The sequence below is a fragment of the Salmo salar genome, chromosome ssa01 (genome assembly GCF_905237065.1).
Source record: "Salmo salar chromosome ssa01, Ssal_v3.1, whole genome shotgun sequence".
In the NCBI taxonomy this organism is placed as follows: Eukaryota; Metazoa; Chordata; class Actinopteri; order Salmoniformes; family Salmonidae; genus Salmo; species Salmo salar.
In genome coordinates, this window is record NC_059442.1 from 50,247,550 (window position 1) to 50,265,559 (window position 18,010).

The window sequence follows — 18,010 nt, forward strand, 5'->3', positions numbered from 1 at the left end:
TAATGTAGCCTTGACAGCCGATAGTGCAAATCTAGCGCCCATGCATGGTCGTCTAGGCTTGATGTGAATTCCCGGTAATACCTACACTCGTATCCCCCGTGGACCGGCTCATATATAAAGCATCCTCCATTCAGTCTGTAAAAGTCATTTTCCTCTTTTGACTAGATTTAATGGCGACCGGGTGGGGAAAAAATGCGGAAAATATGCGTACTTTCTTTATGAAACACCGGTTTCGTATTTTTGGACAATTTAGGATGTAGCACACCGTGTTAAGCCAAATGTATGCAACATTCTACGTTGTCAGAAAATTCAAAAATGGTGGTGCATAAAGAAAGTAGGCCTACGCATGTTTCCCCCGTTTTTTCCACCTTCTCAAAATTAAAACTCGTTGAGGGAAATTTGCAGCCAGAATGGAGGATGCTTTCTGTTTGAGCCGGTCCATGGGGAACACGAGTGTATTACTGGGCACATCCAGCCTAGTGCAGATTTAGCGCACATGCACTGTTGGCTGCTTAGGCTATAACTAATGGGGATTCTAATAAATACTAAATAGAGTAGTCTACATAATACCTGTTAAATAGTTGCAGCTGTTTACAACTCAACACCCAGTCATATCAGTAATCATAACACATTTTTCACAAGTTCATACAATACACTACTCAAAACACTTTTTACATTGTTTATTAATATTATAAACCATTTTCCTTTTACATACACATTTTACAGAAATTAGTTACATTATCAGTAAACATCCCCCTCAAAAAAACCTATGTCCCAATGTATGTATCATCAAATGCAGGCCTACAATAATCCCTTTCAACTGCAGCTATACTTTCAAAATCAGGAGGCAGAAAAATAAAGCAGTCATCACAATAGCACAAGCAATGAAAAAAAATGTCTGACGTTATGGAAAAGTGAATCCTTCAATATCATTGGAGAACTGGGAGGATACATGTTCCTATTCTCTCTGGGAAACGTACTTGACCACCACAGAATAATATAGTACGGAGGGTGACGTGTTGAATAGAGCGGACTAAAATACTTCAATCTAACTAGTGTTTAAAATGTTTAAACTGATTCAGGCTTGTGCTCATTGACAAATGACAAATCAGAGAACAAAAATGAGCTAACCAAATACTTTCCCCCCTGTTCCTTTACAGGTTTTAATTGACTTGTCTATTGTCTGCAGTGAAGTCATAAGTTGAGGAAGGGCATCAAGCTATCAACTCCCCTCGGTGAACTAGACTGTAATATGGATGTGATTTTTTTTCTTCTGATGTTTGCTAAACCAAACAAATCTAATAAGCATCATGCACAGCACAGATGTACTGTATGTAGCAGTATCAAAACATCACATTGGCAGGCAGCTAGGACAAAGCAACAACATGAGCTACGGCTGATCCTCCTGTTACAAAGAGAAGGCTTCATGTTAGGATCAAAGTGCTTTTTACTCTCTTTACATGAACAAAAACAGCAAAATGAGAAACACTGAGTATAAAACATTTAACACATACGTAGATACAAAAGGCCTAGGTATAGTATATCACTCCCTCCATTTCTCTTGGCACAGCCAGGGCCAGTGAAGGTAGTCAGTCAATGTCACTCTAGCTTAACAACCCTAACTGGGAGAAGGGCAGCAATGGTATTCAAGTGGGTGCAATGTTGTAGGACGTTGCAGATAGAAATGTGGCGTACAGAGCCACGTTCCTCATTCTGCTTTGCATGGAATCGCGTCTGTTCTACACAGTATATTTCTAACTGAACATGCTGTATTGGATAAGATTCTGGTTAGTGGTTAGCGTTCCTCAGCACATCATGAGAAGTTGAGAAATAGAGCAGCTGTATTATAGTGGGAGTGCTAAAGCATCTGCAAACTGTTTCGTCCTATTTTCACATTTTCTAACATTAAGATTTGGCTCATCTCTCTTGGCTTAAGAGCCAGAGCACTGGATTTGTGACTGAATCTAGAGACCTTTCAGAGCAGATGGCCCACCCTTGAGGCAAGGTGCGTTCATTTTTAGCTCGCCTGGGGTACCGGAAGGTAGACCGTTCCATGGTAATTAAACATCAAAACCCAGCCCACCCTGGGCACCAAGTAAGCTAAAATGAGCCCACCCATTCTCAAGTCCCCTTATGTATATGTCAGGTGGATTGACAGTCGATAAGAGTGCATGATAATCACCTGTGAGCTACAGTACAGGGCAATAGGCCCCTTGGAGATATCCACAGGTAGAAAAATCATATAGAAAGGCAATGAACCAAAAGGCAATACAAAAGCAATATATAAACATACTGTAAAAAATAGGGATGCGCATCTTTCCTTTTTAAGACGATTCAATAGGTATCTAGATACGATACAGGAACGATACGTTTTAGTTTGAAACAATTCTGTGCCATTAGGTTTGATTAGAGAACGAATCGATGCGATTCGGTCGAGGCGATGCACTAACATTTGTTGCATAAACACATTCGTTTTCCATTCTAAATTAAAATCTGCTGTTGCTGGAGCTAATGAGCTGGGCCTCTCTGTGTGTGTGTTCGTGTAAATTATGTATTTCTATGCGGTGTATGTACTATGCAGGCACCTGAGATGAGCCATAAGGGAGACTAGGCATCTACCACCCCACTACCAGATTAAGCGCGGGGGGGCAGGCAACGCATCTTGTGTTTTTGTCCCCCCACTGATTCTGAAATCAAAAATGTAGAAATTTTGCAAATTAAGTGTTAGAGCTAGCAACGTATCAATATTTGTTTACAAATTAGCTATGACATAGGCAATGAATATATAGCACAACTTTTTTTCAAATCCAAATGGTTTTGACCGTTTGGAAGTTATGGAGTGATATCCTCTTGCGTCGACCATGCAGTGCGCCTCGCAAAAGTGATTGGTGTCCTTGTCATGAAATAATCAAATTTACCCTGTATATTTAAAAATTACCATCTACACTGATTGTTTAAAGTAAAACTATCAAAACTATTGCTGATGGTGAACCTGAATAAACAAAACAAAATCTAGTGTAAGCCCTGTTCAGCAGGTATAGCCAGATAAGAGTTGTCTCTGGTAGCTTACTTTCATTCCGGTAAAAAACTATTTAACAGCACATAGATAGCAATAACGTAGCAAATGACATAGGTTGTCACTCAACTAATAAAGCCTAATATCATGCAAGCCATTTTAGCATTTGCATGCTGAAGGTGCCGCACAGATGTGCAAGAGCAGGAACAGGTCGCCTACCTTGTGTTGGTCAGCGCGCAAAACTGGGCACTGTGCTCAGTTTGACCAACAGTGTGTGAATGCAACCTGCAATTTGTGGCATTCCTGAATGTGGGCATTCTTATCCTGAATATGCAGATGCAGGAATGCCCACATACAGGAACGCCGCGAATTGCGGGCCGCAATTGCACCCTTCTCATACACGTTTCAAACTAAGATGTTTTTCCGCTTTTTTATTTAGCATCCCGATAACTTTTTGCCGACTTCTCTTCACATATGAAAGGTATTGCTGGCGACTTGGTTGCGGTACAGTTCTGTCTACGGCTTAGTATGAAATGTAGCCGTAATGATGAGGCGGCATTGGCACGCTCTTAAGTTCTTGATGGTTGCTAGGCACCACTAGTTACTACTATCATCCTGGCAGTTCTAAACTTTGCGAGACATGTCACTTCACCCATCTTCGCATAGCCCACCACATACACAGTTTTCTTAACTATAACTGGATGGATCCATAAAGAATTATCATTGGAATAGACATCACCGAATGACAAAAATATTGGAATAAAGTAGGCTAATCCAATTGAAGGCATCAAATTGTTGCTTACTGAAACTCCCAGTCATCCAACTGTTATAATACATTTGATTGATGCAGCAGCCTACCTGCGTGTGGTCAACTATTTCAGCACCGTTTCACACTGCTTTGAGACAAGCATGGGGTCTTGATAAATCAATGTCAGATTTTTCTTTTCACCGAACCTCTGTTTGGATATTGGTTAGACTACAATTAGGCTGTGGAAATGGTTGCTAAGTTGAGGTGAGTGCTGCTCATGATCATCTTGTCTGGTTGGCTCATTTATTAGCCCTGATCACAACATTTTGCCAGCATGTTATGTAGCTTAACAAGTGGATTATTTTGCTCTTCACTGGCAGTCGCTTAGTAGCCTAGGCCTACTCCCGACCAAAAGCCTGTGACTTGTCTTAATCAATCAATGTGGTTTTGTTTCACTGAATCTCTGTCTGTATATTTGGTTAATTCTCTGGCTGGGAAAATAAGTGGAGGTGGTATAGCTCATCGATCGGTTTGCTCATCCATCACTGATCAGAAACATTTAGCATGCAATAATGTAGCCCAAGTATGTCTTGTCTGTTTAATTAACAAAATAAATATTGATTTCACGTGCATGCCGCAGCCATATAGGCCGCACAGACCAGTAACATAATTAAACTCAAAACATGGCATTCTATTATTTTTTGGGAAAAAATGAGTTGTTTCTTAGGTCCAGCCTAAAACTAATTAATAATGGATTTATTTGTGATGGCGTATATTCAATGGATTTATTAAAATAGGATGTCCACCCACATTGGCCCCACGTCTACTCCCACACTTGCCGGCATGTGCACGGGAGATATAAAAAGGCTTATCCCGGCAAGAATGTGGTAAAAATGTGACTTATGAATTGGGCCCTAAAAAACATTGCCTGTTTTTTTTTTTTAAGTCTGTCTGTAAAGGGTATCAGTTTGACTAGGCTACTGATATTGCCTGGGGTTGTTCGGCATGCAAAATGCCTTGTAGATCAATGACTGTCAACACAGTTACATGCAGTTCGACACTGAAGGAAAGACGACGCATCAGTTGTCACAAAAGTTGAGAAGTATTTTCAGAAGGTAAAAAGAATGTAATATGAGCAAAACATTTTGGTGAACCGGCAATTTGTAACATTTAAATCGTTTTCTGACCGATGCATGCTACATTTGGATCGGTTTGGGGTCCGTGGACCGGTGCACCTATATCTTAAAACATTTCAAATCGGGGACTGATGCGTATTGGTAAATCGTTACATCCCTAGTAAAAAAGCATGGCCAAAAGCAAAGGGTTAAGGGAATAGACAAACCATAACATAAGTGACAAGTTCCACATATTCCTTTCTCTCTCTTCAAGGTTATCCATTTCTATTCAGGTGGGTTTCAAGAAAACAACTCGTTACTTAAGTCTTCAGAAGTTTCCTCGAGCACTCAAACATATGATTTCATCTGCATGTCTGTCATGGTTAGGTAAACTATTGAGGAATCTGTAAGACACCAGAAAGAGACAATTTTTCAAAGTCAAGAGTGAAATGGATGCACTAGAAAACAGTATAGGTGGAATCATAAAACACTCTCCACTCTGTTAGCTAGGAGGACTACCCGTTTGAAGAGATGGTGTAGGAGAAAACTGTAATATACTTTAAAGGCCCCTTATCCTCAACCAGCACCCCGTCAGCTAGGCCTATACTAGGGTGTAGTGTCAGGATCTACTACCAAGTCTCAAATAACTCCCTATTCTCTATACACTGCACTACCTTTAACCAGACAAAAGTAATGTGTTACATGGGGAATACGGTGCAATTTCAGATGGAGTAATATCTCAATACACCCCCTGACTGTGTCTGTGTGAGACACAGAGACTCCCACTCGGGGCTACTGACAGTCAAGTCGAATGGTCTGAAAGGCTAATGGGAGTGGATGGCACCTGACCAGCTCCTACTTCCTGCAGCCGCACGGGGAACAGTCATCACCTCCATTCTGGAGACCAAAGACAGAGGGAAACCGTCTGCCATCTTGGCTCAAATCAACACACACAGGGCTTTACAGATCACCTCTGTGGCTCTTAACAGTTTCAGATTCTGTTTCATTCCGGCAGAGCTCTGGGCCTTTAGCGGCAGCACAGTGAATCTGTACAAGATGCTATGTTTCTGAACACTGTCTAAAAACAGGCTGCCTCTGGCCTTGTCTAGTCCAGGTGGTTGAAGTATAAAATCATCAAGTATTGGTTGTTTTGTAAAGGTAACAGACAGTGATCCTTAGCCTGGCTGACTTAAGCTTTCTATACAGCTCCATGGTTGCTTGGTTAGCCAGGCTAACTGTCTCAGAAGCTGCGTCCCGTGTTGATGATGTAGTTGTTCTCAAAGGCTGCGGCCCATGATGATTATGTCTTTGGGGAAGCCCTCCATCTTGGCGACCTCGAAGCAGCCAAGCTTACTGTAGAAGTCCATCATCCTCTTGTCTGTCTGACGCACCTCACAGAACGCACCAATGGAACCTGGGGGGAAAGAGTAAACAGCTTAGCAACATAAGTACATTTTACATTTTAGTCATTTAGCAGACACTCTTATCCAGAGCAACTTACAGTAGTGAATGCATGCATTTTTTGTACTGGCCCCCCGTGGGAATCGAACCCACAACTCTGGCGTTGCACACACCATGCTGGCATTGCAAACACCATGCTCTACCAACTGAGCCACAGGGAAGTAACAGTTATGGTAACACTACTTAAAACCTGCAGATATGCGTGATAATTTGTTATAAGCATGTATAAGCCTTTATGTACTATTATAAGGCTAATAATGTTACGTCTCTCTACGTAGGACATTTTCAACAGACTCAAAATGGCTGGTATTTAGCTAGGACCATTATGAGATGACGATACAACATAAGGGGGTCATACATGCTCATGACAAGCATCCTTATACATTATAATTGGGATGTGGACGACTGAAGTTTTCGATAATGGATCATAGACGTATGCTAGGGATGATTTATAGATTAGTTCCCCCGAGCAAATGTGCTTGATTGATTAAGACCTGTTCTGTCAACTCTGCCTACCATTGGCCTTTAGGGAGGAGAGCAGGCATCCCATCATGCTCTTGGCCACGCTGGGGTCGGTGACCTTGGCATGGATGTCCACTTTGATGAGGGACGGGAAGTTGGAGAGGAACGACTCTGGGAGGCCCTCCTCCTCCTCATGGAAACTCAACATCATCTTCTACAGGAGGGGGGGAGAGATCGTTTGCCATTTTAGTAATTTGACACTCATCCAGAGCAATGTACAATAATACCCATCACACTACCATGCCCACCTGAACTGTACTGAGCTGTCTCGGTTATTTTCCTTTGACATCGTCCTTTCCAGAAACTATGGTGGATGCGTAACCTGCCAGCCCAGTACAGCTCAGCTCGGCTCAGTTCAGTAGTGTGAAAGGGGTATTTGTGCATTCGACCAAAGTAGGTAAGACAAGCAGATATCATGTTCATGGCACAACTTTTATATATAAAAAAGTATCACAGAACTATAATAAAAACAGTCAAGTGAAAGAGACTGTCAACCCGGTCTCCTACCTCAGCCTCAGAGAGGTCCTTCTGGCAGTCAGGCTTGTTGTATTTCTCCTGCATGGAGGGGATCCAGCTCATTTTACACTTCTTGACAAAGGGCTTGACGTCCACAGTGCCCAGAGCGTAACCACAGATCCCCTCCTCATCCTCCAGGACAAACCCATAGTCTGGACTCAGGTTCAGAAACCCTCCTACTAACCTGGAGAAACAATTCACATTAGGGTGAATTTTCTCCACTTCCATAGTTTTCAAAATAAATGTTAGATAACAACTAAAATAAAAAGGTTCTTACCTGTCGCCTATGAGGTCTGGCTCCTCTCCAGAGAAGGGCAGTTCCTCCACTCCTTCAGAGTACATCTCTCTGCAGATCTTATAAACCGCATGCTGGAACACACAAGCAGTTAGAAAGGACTCAGAACGACACACGCACGCACACAGAAGAATGGAGGTGACTGCTGAAAGTGCAGAATGGGTAAACAGGCCTACCGATGAACCTCAAAGCAGTGTTTAAGTGAGGACAGCTCAGATACCAATAGCGTGTAGTTACACCCAGTCTGTTCAGCTAATCACTGTCCGCATACAGGGAAATAACCACCCACCCATACCCACACACAGACAGACACACCTACTGATGTAGGGCAAAGGTGCCATAAAAACTCTCCTTACCTCATCTTTAGCATAGTAGGGCCTGATGGAATAGATTTTGGATGTTGGCAGTGCGGGAGGAGGCTGGAAGAAAAGATCGTTTGCCCCGTCGATTGGCAACAATCTCTGTCGAGGGATCAAAACAGAAAGGTTCAGTATAACTGACATCAGGCACGGTCTCTGCATTCACTGTCTCAGAGCTCCTTTGCTACTGCTAAGACACTGTGGCACCAACAACAGCTGGGTGTCAAAGGAAGGTTAAACCAGCCAATGGTCCAAGACATGGAAGTAACATTACTAAAAATGGCTTCTGTGGCACTTTTGGCTAGACAGTGAACAGCAGTAGCAAATCATCACATCTGTTTTTATGAGAGCATAGCACATAAAGAATGTTTTCTTTTCAAAGACAGAGGAATATGAGTTACAGGTGTATATGGGAGGAGTAAAGGCTTGGTCTGAGAAAGGTGCTGCTGGCTAAAGGAGATACTGCTGCTCCATTCCCCGTGTCTGGTCTAAGGCATCGCTTCGAGTCGCTGCGCTGGGCAGGGCAAGGCCCTCCTGTAGAGAGAAGTCATGATGCTGGCGCTGACACAGTGACAAAACTCCAGGAGCAAAACTACACAAGTCTAACATACAGGACCAGTCAAAAGTTCAAGGGTTTTTCTTTATTTGTACTTTTTTCTACATTGTAGAATAATAGTGAAGAATCATGTAGTAACCTTTGCCTTGATGACAGCGTTGCACACTCTTGGCATTCTCTCAACCAGCTTCACCTGGAATGCTTTTCCAACAGTCTTGAAGGAGTTTCCACATATGTTGAGCATTTGTTGGCTGCTTTTCCTTCACTCCAACTCATCCCAAACCATCTCAATTGGGTTGAGGTCGGGTGATTCTGGAGGCCAGGTAATCTGATGCAGCACTCCATCACTCTCCTTCTTGGTCAAATAGCCCTTACACAGCCTGGAGGTGTGTTGGGTCACTGTCCTGTTGAAAAACAAATGATAGTCCCACTAAGCGCAAACCAGATGGGATGGCGTATCGCTGCATAATGCTGTGGTTGCCATGCTGGTTAAGCGTGACTTGAATTCTAAATAAAATCACCAACAGCGTCACCAGCAAAGCACTCCAACACCACCGCTTCCATGCTTCATGGTGGGAACCACACATGCGGAGATCATCCGTTCACCTACTCTGGCGGTTGGAACCAAAAAATTCAAATTTGGACTCATCAGACCAAAGGACAGATTTCCACCACTCGAATGTCCATTATTCATGTTTCTTGGCCCAAGCAAGTCTCTTATTATTATTGGTGTCCTTTAGCAGTGGTTTCTTTGCAGCAATTCGACCATGAAGGCCTGATTCACGCAGTCTCTGAATAGTTAATGTTGAGATGTGTCTCTTACTTGAACTCTGTGAAGCATTTACAGTTGAAGTCGGAATTTTACATACACTTAGGTTGGAGTCATTAAAACTCGTTTTTCAACCACTCCACAAATTTCTTGTTAACAAACTACAGTTTTAGCAAGAAGGTTAGGACATCTACTTTGTGCATGACACAATTCATTTTTACAACAATTGTTTACAGACAGATTATTTCACTGTATCGCAATTCCAGTGGGTAACACATTTACATACACTAAGTTGACTGTGCCTTTAAACAGCTTGGAAAATTACAGAAAATGATGTCATGGATATAGAAGCTTCTGATAGGCTCATTGACATAATTTGAGTCAATTGGAGGTGTACCTGTGGATGTATTTCAAGGCCTACCTTCAAACTCAGTGCCTCTTTGCTTGACATCATGAGAAAATCAAAAGAAATCAGCCAAGACCTCAGAAAAAAACATTTGCAGACCTCCACAAGTCTGGTTCATCCTTGGGAGCAATTTACAAATACCTGAAGGTACCACGTTCATCTGTACAAACAGTAGTACGCAAGTATAAACACCATGGGACCACGCAGCCATCATAACACTTAGGAAGGACACTTGTTCTGTCTCCTAGAGATTTACGTACTTTGGTGCGAAAATTGCAAATCAATCCAGAACAGCAAAGGACCTTGTGAAGATGCTGGAGGAAACAGGTACAAAAGTATCTATATCCACAGTAAAACGAGTCCTATATCGACATAACCTGAAAGGCCGCTCAGCAAGGAAGAAGCCACTACTCCAAAACCGCCATAAAAAAGCCAGACTACAGTTTGCAACTGCACATGGGGACAAAGATCGTACTTTTTGGAGAAATGTCCTCTGGCCTGATGAAACAAAAATAGAACTGTTTGACCATAATGACCATTGTTATGTTTGGAGGAAAAAGGGGGAGGCTTGCAAGCCAAAGAACACCATCCCAACCGTGAAGCACGGGGGTGGCAGCATCATGTTGTGGGGGTGCTTTGCTGCAGGAGGGACTGGTGCACTTCACAAAATAGATGGCTTCATGAGGATGGAAAATTATGTGGATATATTGAAGCAACATCTCAAGACATGAGTCAGGAAATTAAAGCTTGGCCGCAAATGGGTCTTCCAAATGGACAATGACCCCAAGCATACTTCCAAGGTTGTGTAAAAAAGTCAAGGTATTGGAGTGGCCATCACAAAGCCCTGACCTCAATCCCATAGAAAATTTGTGGGCAGAACTGAAAAAGCGTGTGCGAGGAAGGACGCCTACAAACCTGACTCAGTTATACCAGCTCTGTCAGGAGGAATGGGCCAAAATTCACCCAACGTATTGTGGGGAAGCTTGTGGAAGGCTACCCGAAATATTTGACCCAAACAATTTAAAGGCAATGCTACCAGAATCTAATTGAGCGAATCTAAACTTCTGACCCACTGGGAATGTGATGAAATAAATAAAAGCTGAAATAAATTACTCTACTATTATTCTGACATTTCACATTCTTAAAATAAAGTTGTGATCCTAACTGACCTAAGACAGGGAATTTTACTAGGATTAAATGTCAGGAATTGTGAAAAACTGAGTTTAAATGTATTCGGCTAAGGTGTATGTAAACTTCCGACTTCAACTGTATTTGGGCTGCAATCTGAGGTACAGTTATTCTAATGAACTTATCCTCTGCAGCAGAGGTAACTCTGGGTCTTCCTTTCCTGTGGCGGTCCTCACGAGAGTCAGTTTCATCATAGCGCTTGATGTTTTTTGCGACTGCACTTGAAGAAACTTTCAAAGTTCTTGACATTTTCCGGATTGACTGACCTTCATGTCTTAAAGTAACGATGGACTGTGGTTTCTCTTTGCTTATTAGATTTGTTCTTGCCATAACATGGACTTGGTTTTTACCAAACAGGGTTATCTTCTGTATACCACTCCTACCTTGTCACAACACAACTGATTGGCTCAAACGCATTAAGATAAAAGTTAATTTGTGGAATTTCTTAACAAGCCACACCTGTTAATTGAAATGCATTCCAGGTGACTACCTCATGAAGCTTTTTGAGAGAATGCCAAGAGTGTGCAAAGCTGTCATCAAGACAAAGGGTGGCTACTTTGAAGAATCGCAAATATATTTTGATTTCTTTAACCCTTTTTTTGGTTACGACATGATTCCATATGTGTTATTTCATTGTGCTGATGTCTTCACTATTACTCTACAATGTAGAAAATAGAAGAAAAAAAACAAAACATCTGGAATGAGTAGGTGTGTCCAAACGTTTGACTGGTACTGTATATTAAACATTAGATACAGCTAAAGACTAACCACCAAGTCTTTTAAAGATCATCTAATACAGAATAGAAAAAACCCCAAAAACTGTTTCCAACAGTCTAGGAGTATCGTCCAACAGTATATTCTAGTCTAGGAGTATCGTGTTTGCTCATGGAGTTTTTTGTGCGGACGGACTCGCTTGCGTTCTCGCTGGCGCTGTGATGCATACGCTTCCGTGTGCAAAGGGGGGATTTTTGCACTGAGCTTTTCCTGCAAAGAAATGAGATGTCATATAAATCCAACCCTAGCCATGCCACACGTTCAGGGGAGAGGTGGCAGAACACGTGCACCAAGGAAAAGCAGCATCTCCTTTGGGCAGTCAGCTGAAAGAAATTCGAATTTGAGACACTTTGGAGATTAGAAAACAAGTGTGACTGCTTTCCCTTTTTTAGACTGATCAGACCACACCAGATGCTGGTTGGACCAATACCTTTAGAAATTCACAGGCATTCTCTGTCCAAGACATGGAGTTATTTATATAAGGATTCTGAGGTATACACCTTTTAAAGAGATTTAAACCTAGTAAAAAGCCCACCTTTGACAGACCAAACCCTTTCGCGTCTGCTGTGCGCAACAACGACTTTCTCTTCAACACAAAACTCTTATTTTCTTTACTAGCATTACATCACATTTATGATCTGAGAAGTCAGTGCATTGGTATATACCTGGAACTCTCCTGCTAGACCGCCCCTAAAGGCCCAAGGCTCTTGGTCTCCACTAAGGAACTGTGCAGTGGCCTGACTACGGCACCCTGTTAGGAGCACACAGCGGCGGATGGAAACAGCATTACCATGGGACCAAGAGATAGAACGGAACTTGCAGATAGGTGGTGGTGGGGGGGTCAGGTTATCAAGGAGGGTCAGGTTATCATTATTTTCCAATAACTCTAAAGAAAATAAAAAGCTTTTTTAAATCATACAATGTGTAGGAAATGGGTTTGGTTGGACTTGGGGCTCGAGCAACTAAAGCTTACTTTTGTGTGTCTCACTGGGAAGAATCATTGAGATTATAAAGCCTGAATCAATTAGACTCAAACAGTCGGATTCTGGTTCACTTGCAGTGAGAACTTCCAAGTCATTCATACTCTAACGAGCTTAACTGACCTTAGATCAGTGTATAGGGGGAACTCGTCCTACTGTGTAAGCTTCAGCTGCCGTAGCCCCACTGATCCCAGCACCTCATCTGAAGTCACATTCTCATCTAACATGCCTCAGCACATGACCAGGGAGCAGGACTCAAACCAGGAAGAGCGAGATGCTTTGAATTTCTTTTCTTTTTTTAACTCAACATAGAGAGGACAGTTCTGTGCAGACACACAACTAAAAGGGGTGCAGTTTCAGTGCACCTCAAGAGCTCGCTTGACTGGCGAGTACCTACTGTGGTGATGGTACTCTGCTCCGTTCTTACGAGAGCAGCCTTGAAAATTGTATTGTCAGTCACACCTTTCAAATATATATGAGTGATTGCCATCATTGGTTGTTGTGCCTGTGCAGCACTTTGTTACAAAAAAAGTGCTATATAGAGTAAGATCAGATTGCTAGACGATGCCACATCTGGTGATGAGGTCTCCTGTCATGTGTAGACACAGATGCAGCACGAGAAAATGACAGTAGAGTTAACGCTCCTGCTATAACATACAGTAACAACCTCACCCTGACTAGAACACTTCCTCTGACGAGGCTGGCTCCACTCATCACACAGATGCACCCACAGAGAGGAACTCACAGCTAGCTTTTAGCTGCTTGAGGAGTGAAGCGCCACCACACGCCATTTGTTGACATCAAATAAGTCACTGGAGACACGGATCTCCATCTTAATAAAACTGTTATTTCACAGTTTTGTTCTGCTTGCCTCAGCGTGTCATGTTGCAATGTAAGTTGCTAGTCGCTTCGTGAAGGAACGACTAGTCACTTTCAAAGCATATTAAAGACTGAAAAATGTGGTGTATACTGTAGTTAGTACCCCCAAACTAGAGGATGGTAGAGAGACTAACAATCTGAAAGCCTGGTGTGAACCCCAGTGTGTAGGTGCACCCAGTGCCTGTCCAAGCCACATCTATGAAAAGGCCTACTGGTAAAAACATACATGTTAGAGAGAAACAAAACGCTGTCAGAGAAAAAAAAAAAAAGATTGAAATACGTTAACGCTTATCGCTCGCTACTACAGCTCGCTGCGCAAAATGTGACTGTGACTTCATCCGGAGGGCAACTTTCCTTCCATCACCCAAATCAAATCTCTTAATCTGATATGAAAATCAATCAAAACAAAAAACAATAAGAAAGGTGACAAGGCCTGCAGTGAGCATACGTCGGCCACTGCGATCCAATAGCAGTAGAAACTGGTACTGAGGATTTGTCCATCTGCACACGGTGAAAGGAGAGAACAGTAGAAGATAGTCGTTAGTAAATGTGTCTCAGTAACAACACCAGGGAGGAGAAGGTAAGACTGACTGCCGGTTGCACAACTACAGACAAGTAAAGGGATGGATACATAGAATAGAGCTCTCTGATAGGGCCTTGAGGGCGGTTTAGTAATAAAAGAGAAGCTGTTGTCTACACAACAATAGATTGACCTGATGAGGGGAAAGCCTTTATGTTGCTTAATGTTCTGTTTAGCTAGGCCACAGCCAGTGCTGTTTAGAAAGACAGACCTCCACTAAATTATTCACAAAGACAGACAAAATGGTTCTCTACAGTCTAAAATGTTATACTGGTTTAGAATGCCGTTATAGCTATGATATAGCAGTGGTTCTGCCAGTGTGGGTTTGCTGCCTGCTGTTTACTGTATAGGTTAGAGTCTTCTGCTCTGGACAGAAACCTGTGAATGAAACGTGGTTACTGTGTAACCTACAGGCCATGCTAGTGCTTCAGGATTGATCAAAACAGCTTTCTATGGCTGCAGACGACCTCTCACAGAAAAGTTATTCTAACTGTATAATGGTGCACTTGGGATCCCTGACTGGTTGACTGATTATCAAAAGACATGTTAGATGTAATCGAGGTGTGTGTGAGATGGAGTGTTTTTAAATCCAAAGAGAATTGGCTCCGATACAGCTAGAAGAAACTATTCAGTAGAGGCCAGGCACTCAGAGCCAGCAATAACACTGGTACACAGAGCATGTGTTGAGAATAGGCTCTGCACTGACCTTGCAGACCTCGGCAGTTACGGCTTTAGTGAGGGCAGTTTATGAAATTAATAGTTTCAATACGGTAACATTTTGTACCGGTAATACATTGGCTCAGAGCATTCATTGTTATCTTTGTTCTTGCACCAGAATGGCCTTCCACAGTCAGTCACCTTGCTCTCCAAGCTCGTTAGCACGCTAAAGGGGTGGGAGTGATCGCAGAAGCCTGTTACTTGACACACAGCAAGCAGCAGTACCCCATATCTGGACCCATCACCACTGATACTGACAATTCACTTAGTTGTGGTGGACCAATTTATGTAGGGGGGCCTAGCAGTGCAAGCGGCATTCAGTCAGTCGAAAAGTAAAATGAACAAATCAAAAAGTGCAATAAAAACAGAATCAAAACAACGATTGAAAAGCAATGTAGCAGATGTCTGTCTGGCACTGGTGGATATATAAACTAAGCCTAAGTTATCCTAATACTAGCCGTAAGAGCTGACAACAAGAGTGCTCTAGACTCACCTTGAACACAGGTGAAAGCCAAGAGAGGTGAAATATTGCGTTGCCAAGTCAAATATGCTTTATCCATCTGTTAAGCAGACTGGGCAGTGGGCCCTATAGTTCCAGTACCTGTGCAGATGATTAATATGTGCATGACTAAACTACCTAAGACTGGATGGCAGATGAAAAATCATACAGCTGCACTATCAATTTTTATCATGGAGAAACTGTAATATGGTCATAAACATATCTGTAATGCTCATAAAGATGTTTACCTCAATGATATTCACCTTTGTGTATATTTTCAGCTTATCTAAAACTGGCCATGAGAATAGCTGCATTTTCACTGGATTAATAACTTCACCATGAAGCTTAAAGACGTGACATTTATTTTTTCATGCCTACAATATATGCGTTTCATGTCCTACACTTACTAACTGTTCTGCTGCTCTGAGGAGTCGGAGTCATGCTGAACGCCCATACCATACGTACCTAGTTGGTCTGTGTATGAGTAGGGACGTCAAACATTCAGGCTGCTGCACGGACACTATGGAGGCTCTAGTCTAGAGCATTTTTAAACTCTCTAAATGGTTAAGTAAGTGAGAAACAGATGTCATTGTTGTAATAGTTTGTGAGTGGGCAACATATACTATCATCTTAAATTGACATGTTGAATGACTTAGTATTTTACATAAAATTATTGTATATTGCGCTAATTTCCCTAATGTGGACAGTTTGTGTTACTACCTTACACAAGCTTGCATTGTCACCCTATAAAATTAAGTGGAATTACACATCCTTTTTACATCAGATTGGTGATGTCAGTATAAAAGTGTCTAGTCATCACAATGACATAAGATTGATTGCTTAAAGCATATCAATATTTTAGGTTTTGTACCGTTGATTTTGTAACATGCTGGGATGCGCAGGATTTAGAACGCAGAGTTAATGGCATGGAACATTCGGGGCGGTCTCTCTATCAAAATCGCTGGCCACACACCAATAGATGGATTTGACATTCAAACTATCACTTAAATAGCAGCCAACCACTGTCACTGTTGATGTTCTATGCCACGTTGTGATTATTTTACATTAACTAACAGAAAATGAAGTTATCCCCTTTTCCATGATGGTAGCCTCCCGAAATCAACATCTAATATATAGATATAAGCCTTCTACAAGTTCTCATCTAACCAAACATGTATAGGTTATTCCAAGTTTAAGTGTGGCCTTTGAATAGTGTTAGTTTGAACAGCGCTACAGCCCAAACATTTACCCCTGCTTTATTGATTTCAACGTGATATCGATGGAAGTGAGTAACAAACAAAAGTGTTGCGTACACTGACCGCGTTGGCGACCCACTTGAATCAAAATGCAACACTTCAAAATGCTGTCTTCTACAAATTGTCCTATAACCAGTGATGTACACATTATTCCCAGATTCAGTGTGGTTTCTTTGAGCTGTGTTAGTTCTCCCCCCTCTCACGCAATTGATTTCAACATGACATCAATATGAATGGTTGACAAATAAGTGTTGTGTTTCTCTTTCGGTGACCCACAAATCAAAATGCATCACTCCAAAATGTAACTGACTGTCTTTTGCAGGTTGTTGTCTAACCAGTGATGTAAAAAAAAAATCTCAGTTTCCATGTGTTTTTTTGTTGTTGTGTTAGTTTCAAAAGCATGTACATCATGGTTTCCTCGCTATATCAGTGATTTATTTACACTTGTCAAGACAACTATTTTTGGTGCATGTGCAGTTTATAAGGGGCTTATATGATTACTATTGTTGTACATGTATGTGTAGATTGAAAACAGAAACATAAAATGTTCTAAGTGTCAAACTGTTTCTGCATATTAGTTATTGATTTGGACACATTCAAATTGTTTTGACATTGGGCTATTTATGAAAATGTCTTGTCAACAGGAGGCAGCGTCAGCATTCATTTCCAATGGCATTGTACTTAATTACGTAAAAACTGCTGAATGATTCCAAAAATGTGCCGCGATTGATTTATTTTGATGATATATCAGAAATCACCAAAACGGGTTTGCCCTGCCTAATATGAGTGTGGATGTGTGAGCGTGTGTGTGTCTGTGAGTACCTAGCCACTGGACAAAGGACTTGACCATGGAGGTGATGCTCTTGATGTCCCAGATGTAGGGGTAGAGGTCGTATAGGATGGTGCGGTTGGCTGAATTAGACAGCCTGGTGAACATCTGGATGACCGAGCAACACATCTCCTCAAACTTCTCCGCCCGGGACTTCCACTCCGCGACCTGGGGGCAGACAACAGGGTGGTGTTCTTTAGGGCACCCTATCTCTTTACAGAATCTTAAAATAACCCCCCCCTTTCTATGCCTGTGATATGTGGTTGTCCCACCTAGCTAGCTAAGTCGCTCTGGATAAGAGCATCTGCTAAATGACTAAAATCCTTCTAGTCTCTCCCTGTTTCTGTCCATTTTCTTCTGTTTGGTGCTTAATGAACATGACCCAGTTGAGACTTGTTTAAAGAAAACATCTCCAACGGTACCATAGTCACTGATAGAACTCATCCACAGTCTTTAAAAAAAATTATGTTTTATTAACAAACAAGAAATAGTCACATGCAAACAAACTTTTTACATTGCCAGGAATCCTAAACAAACAAATCATA

At 41.9% G+C, this 18,010-nt stretch overlaps 1 protein-coding gene across 1 annotated transcript in view; it reads right to left on the reverse strand.

Annotated features, from left to right (window-relative positions):
• Positions 1-665: 665 nt before the first annotated feature.
• Positions 666-18,010, reverse strand: part of oga (O-GlcNAcase) — a 38,750-nt gene continuing 21,405 nt past the window's right edge. Inside the window, exons 12-18 of the mRNA XM_014198910.2 lie at positions 17,459-17,633; positions 12,391-12,476; positions 8,030-8,134; positions 7,656-7,747; positions 7,370-7,562; positions 6,857-7,016; positions 666-6,293 (exon numbers count right to left, since the gene is read on the reverse strand). Coding sequence (XP_014054385.1) covers positions 6,157-6,293; positions 6,857-7,016; positions 7,370-7,562; positions 7,656-7,747; positions 8,030-8,134; positions 12,391-12,476; positions 17,459-17,633 — 948 coding nt within the window. The 3' untranslated portion in view covers positions 666-6,156. The remainder of the gene's footprint in view (positions 6,294-6,856; positions 7,017-7,369; positions 7,563-7,655; positions 7,748-8,029; positions 8,135-12,390; positions 12,477-17,458; positions 17,634-18,010) is intronic.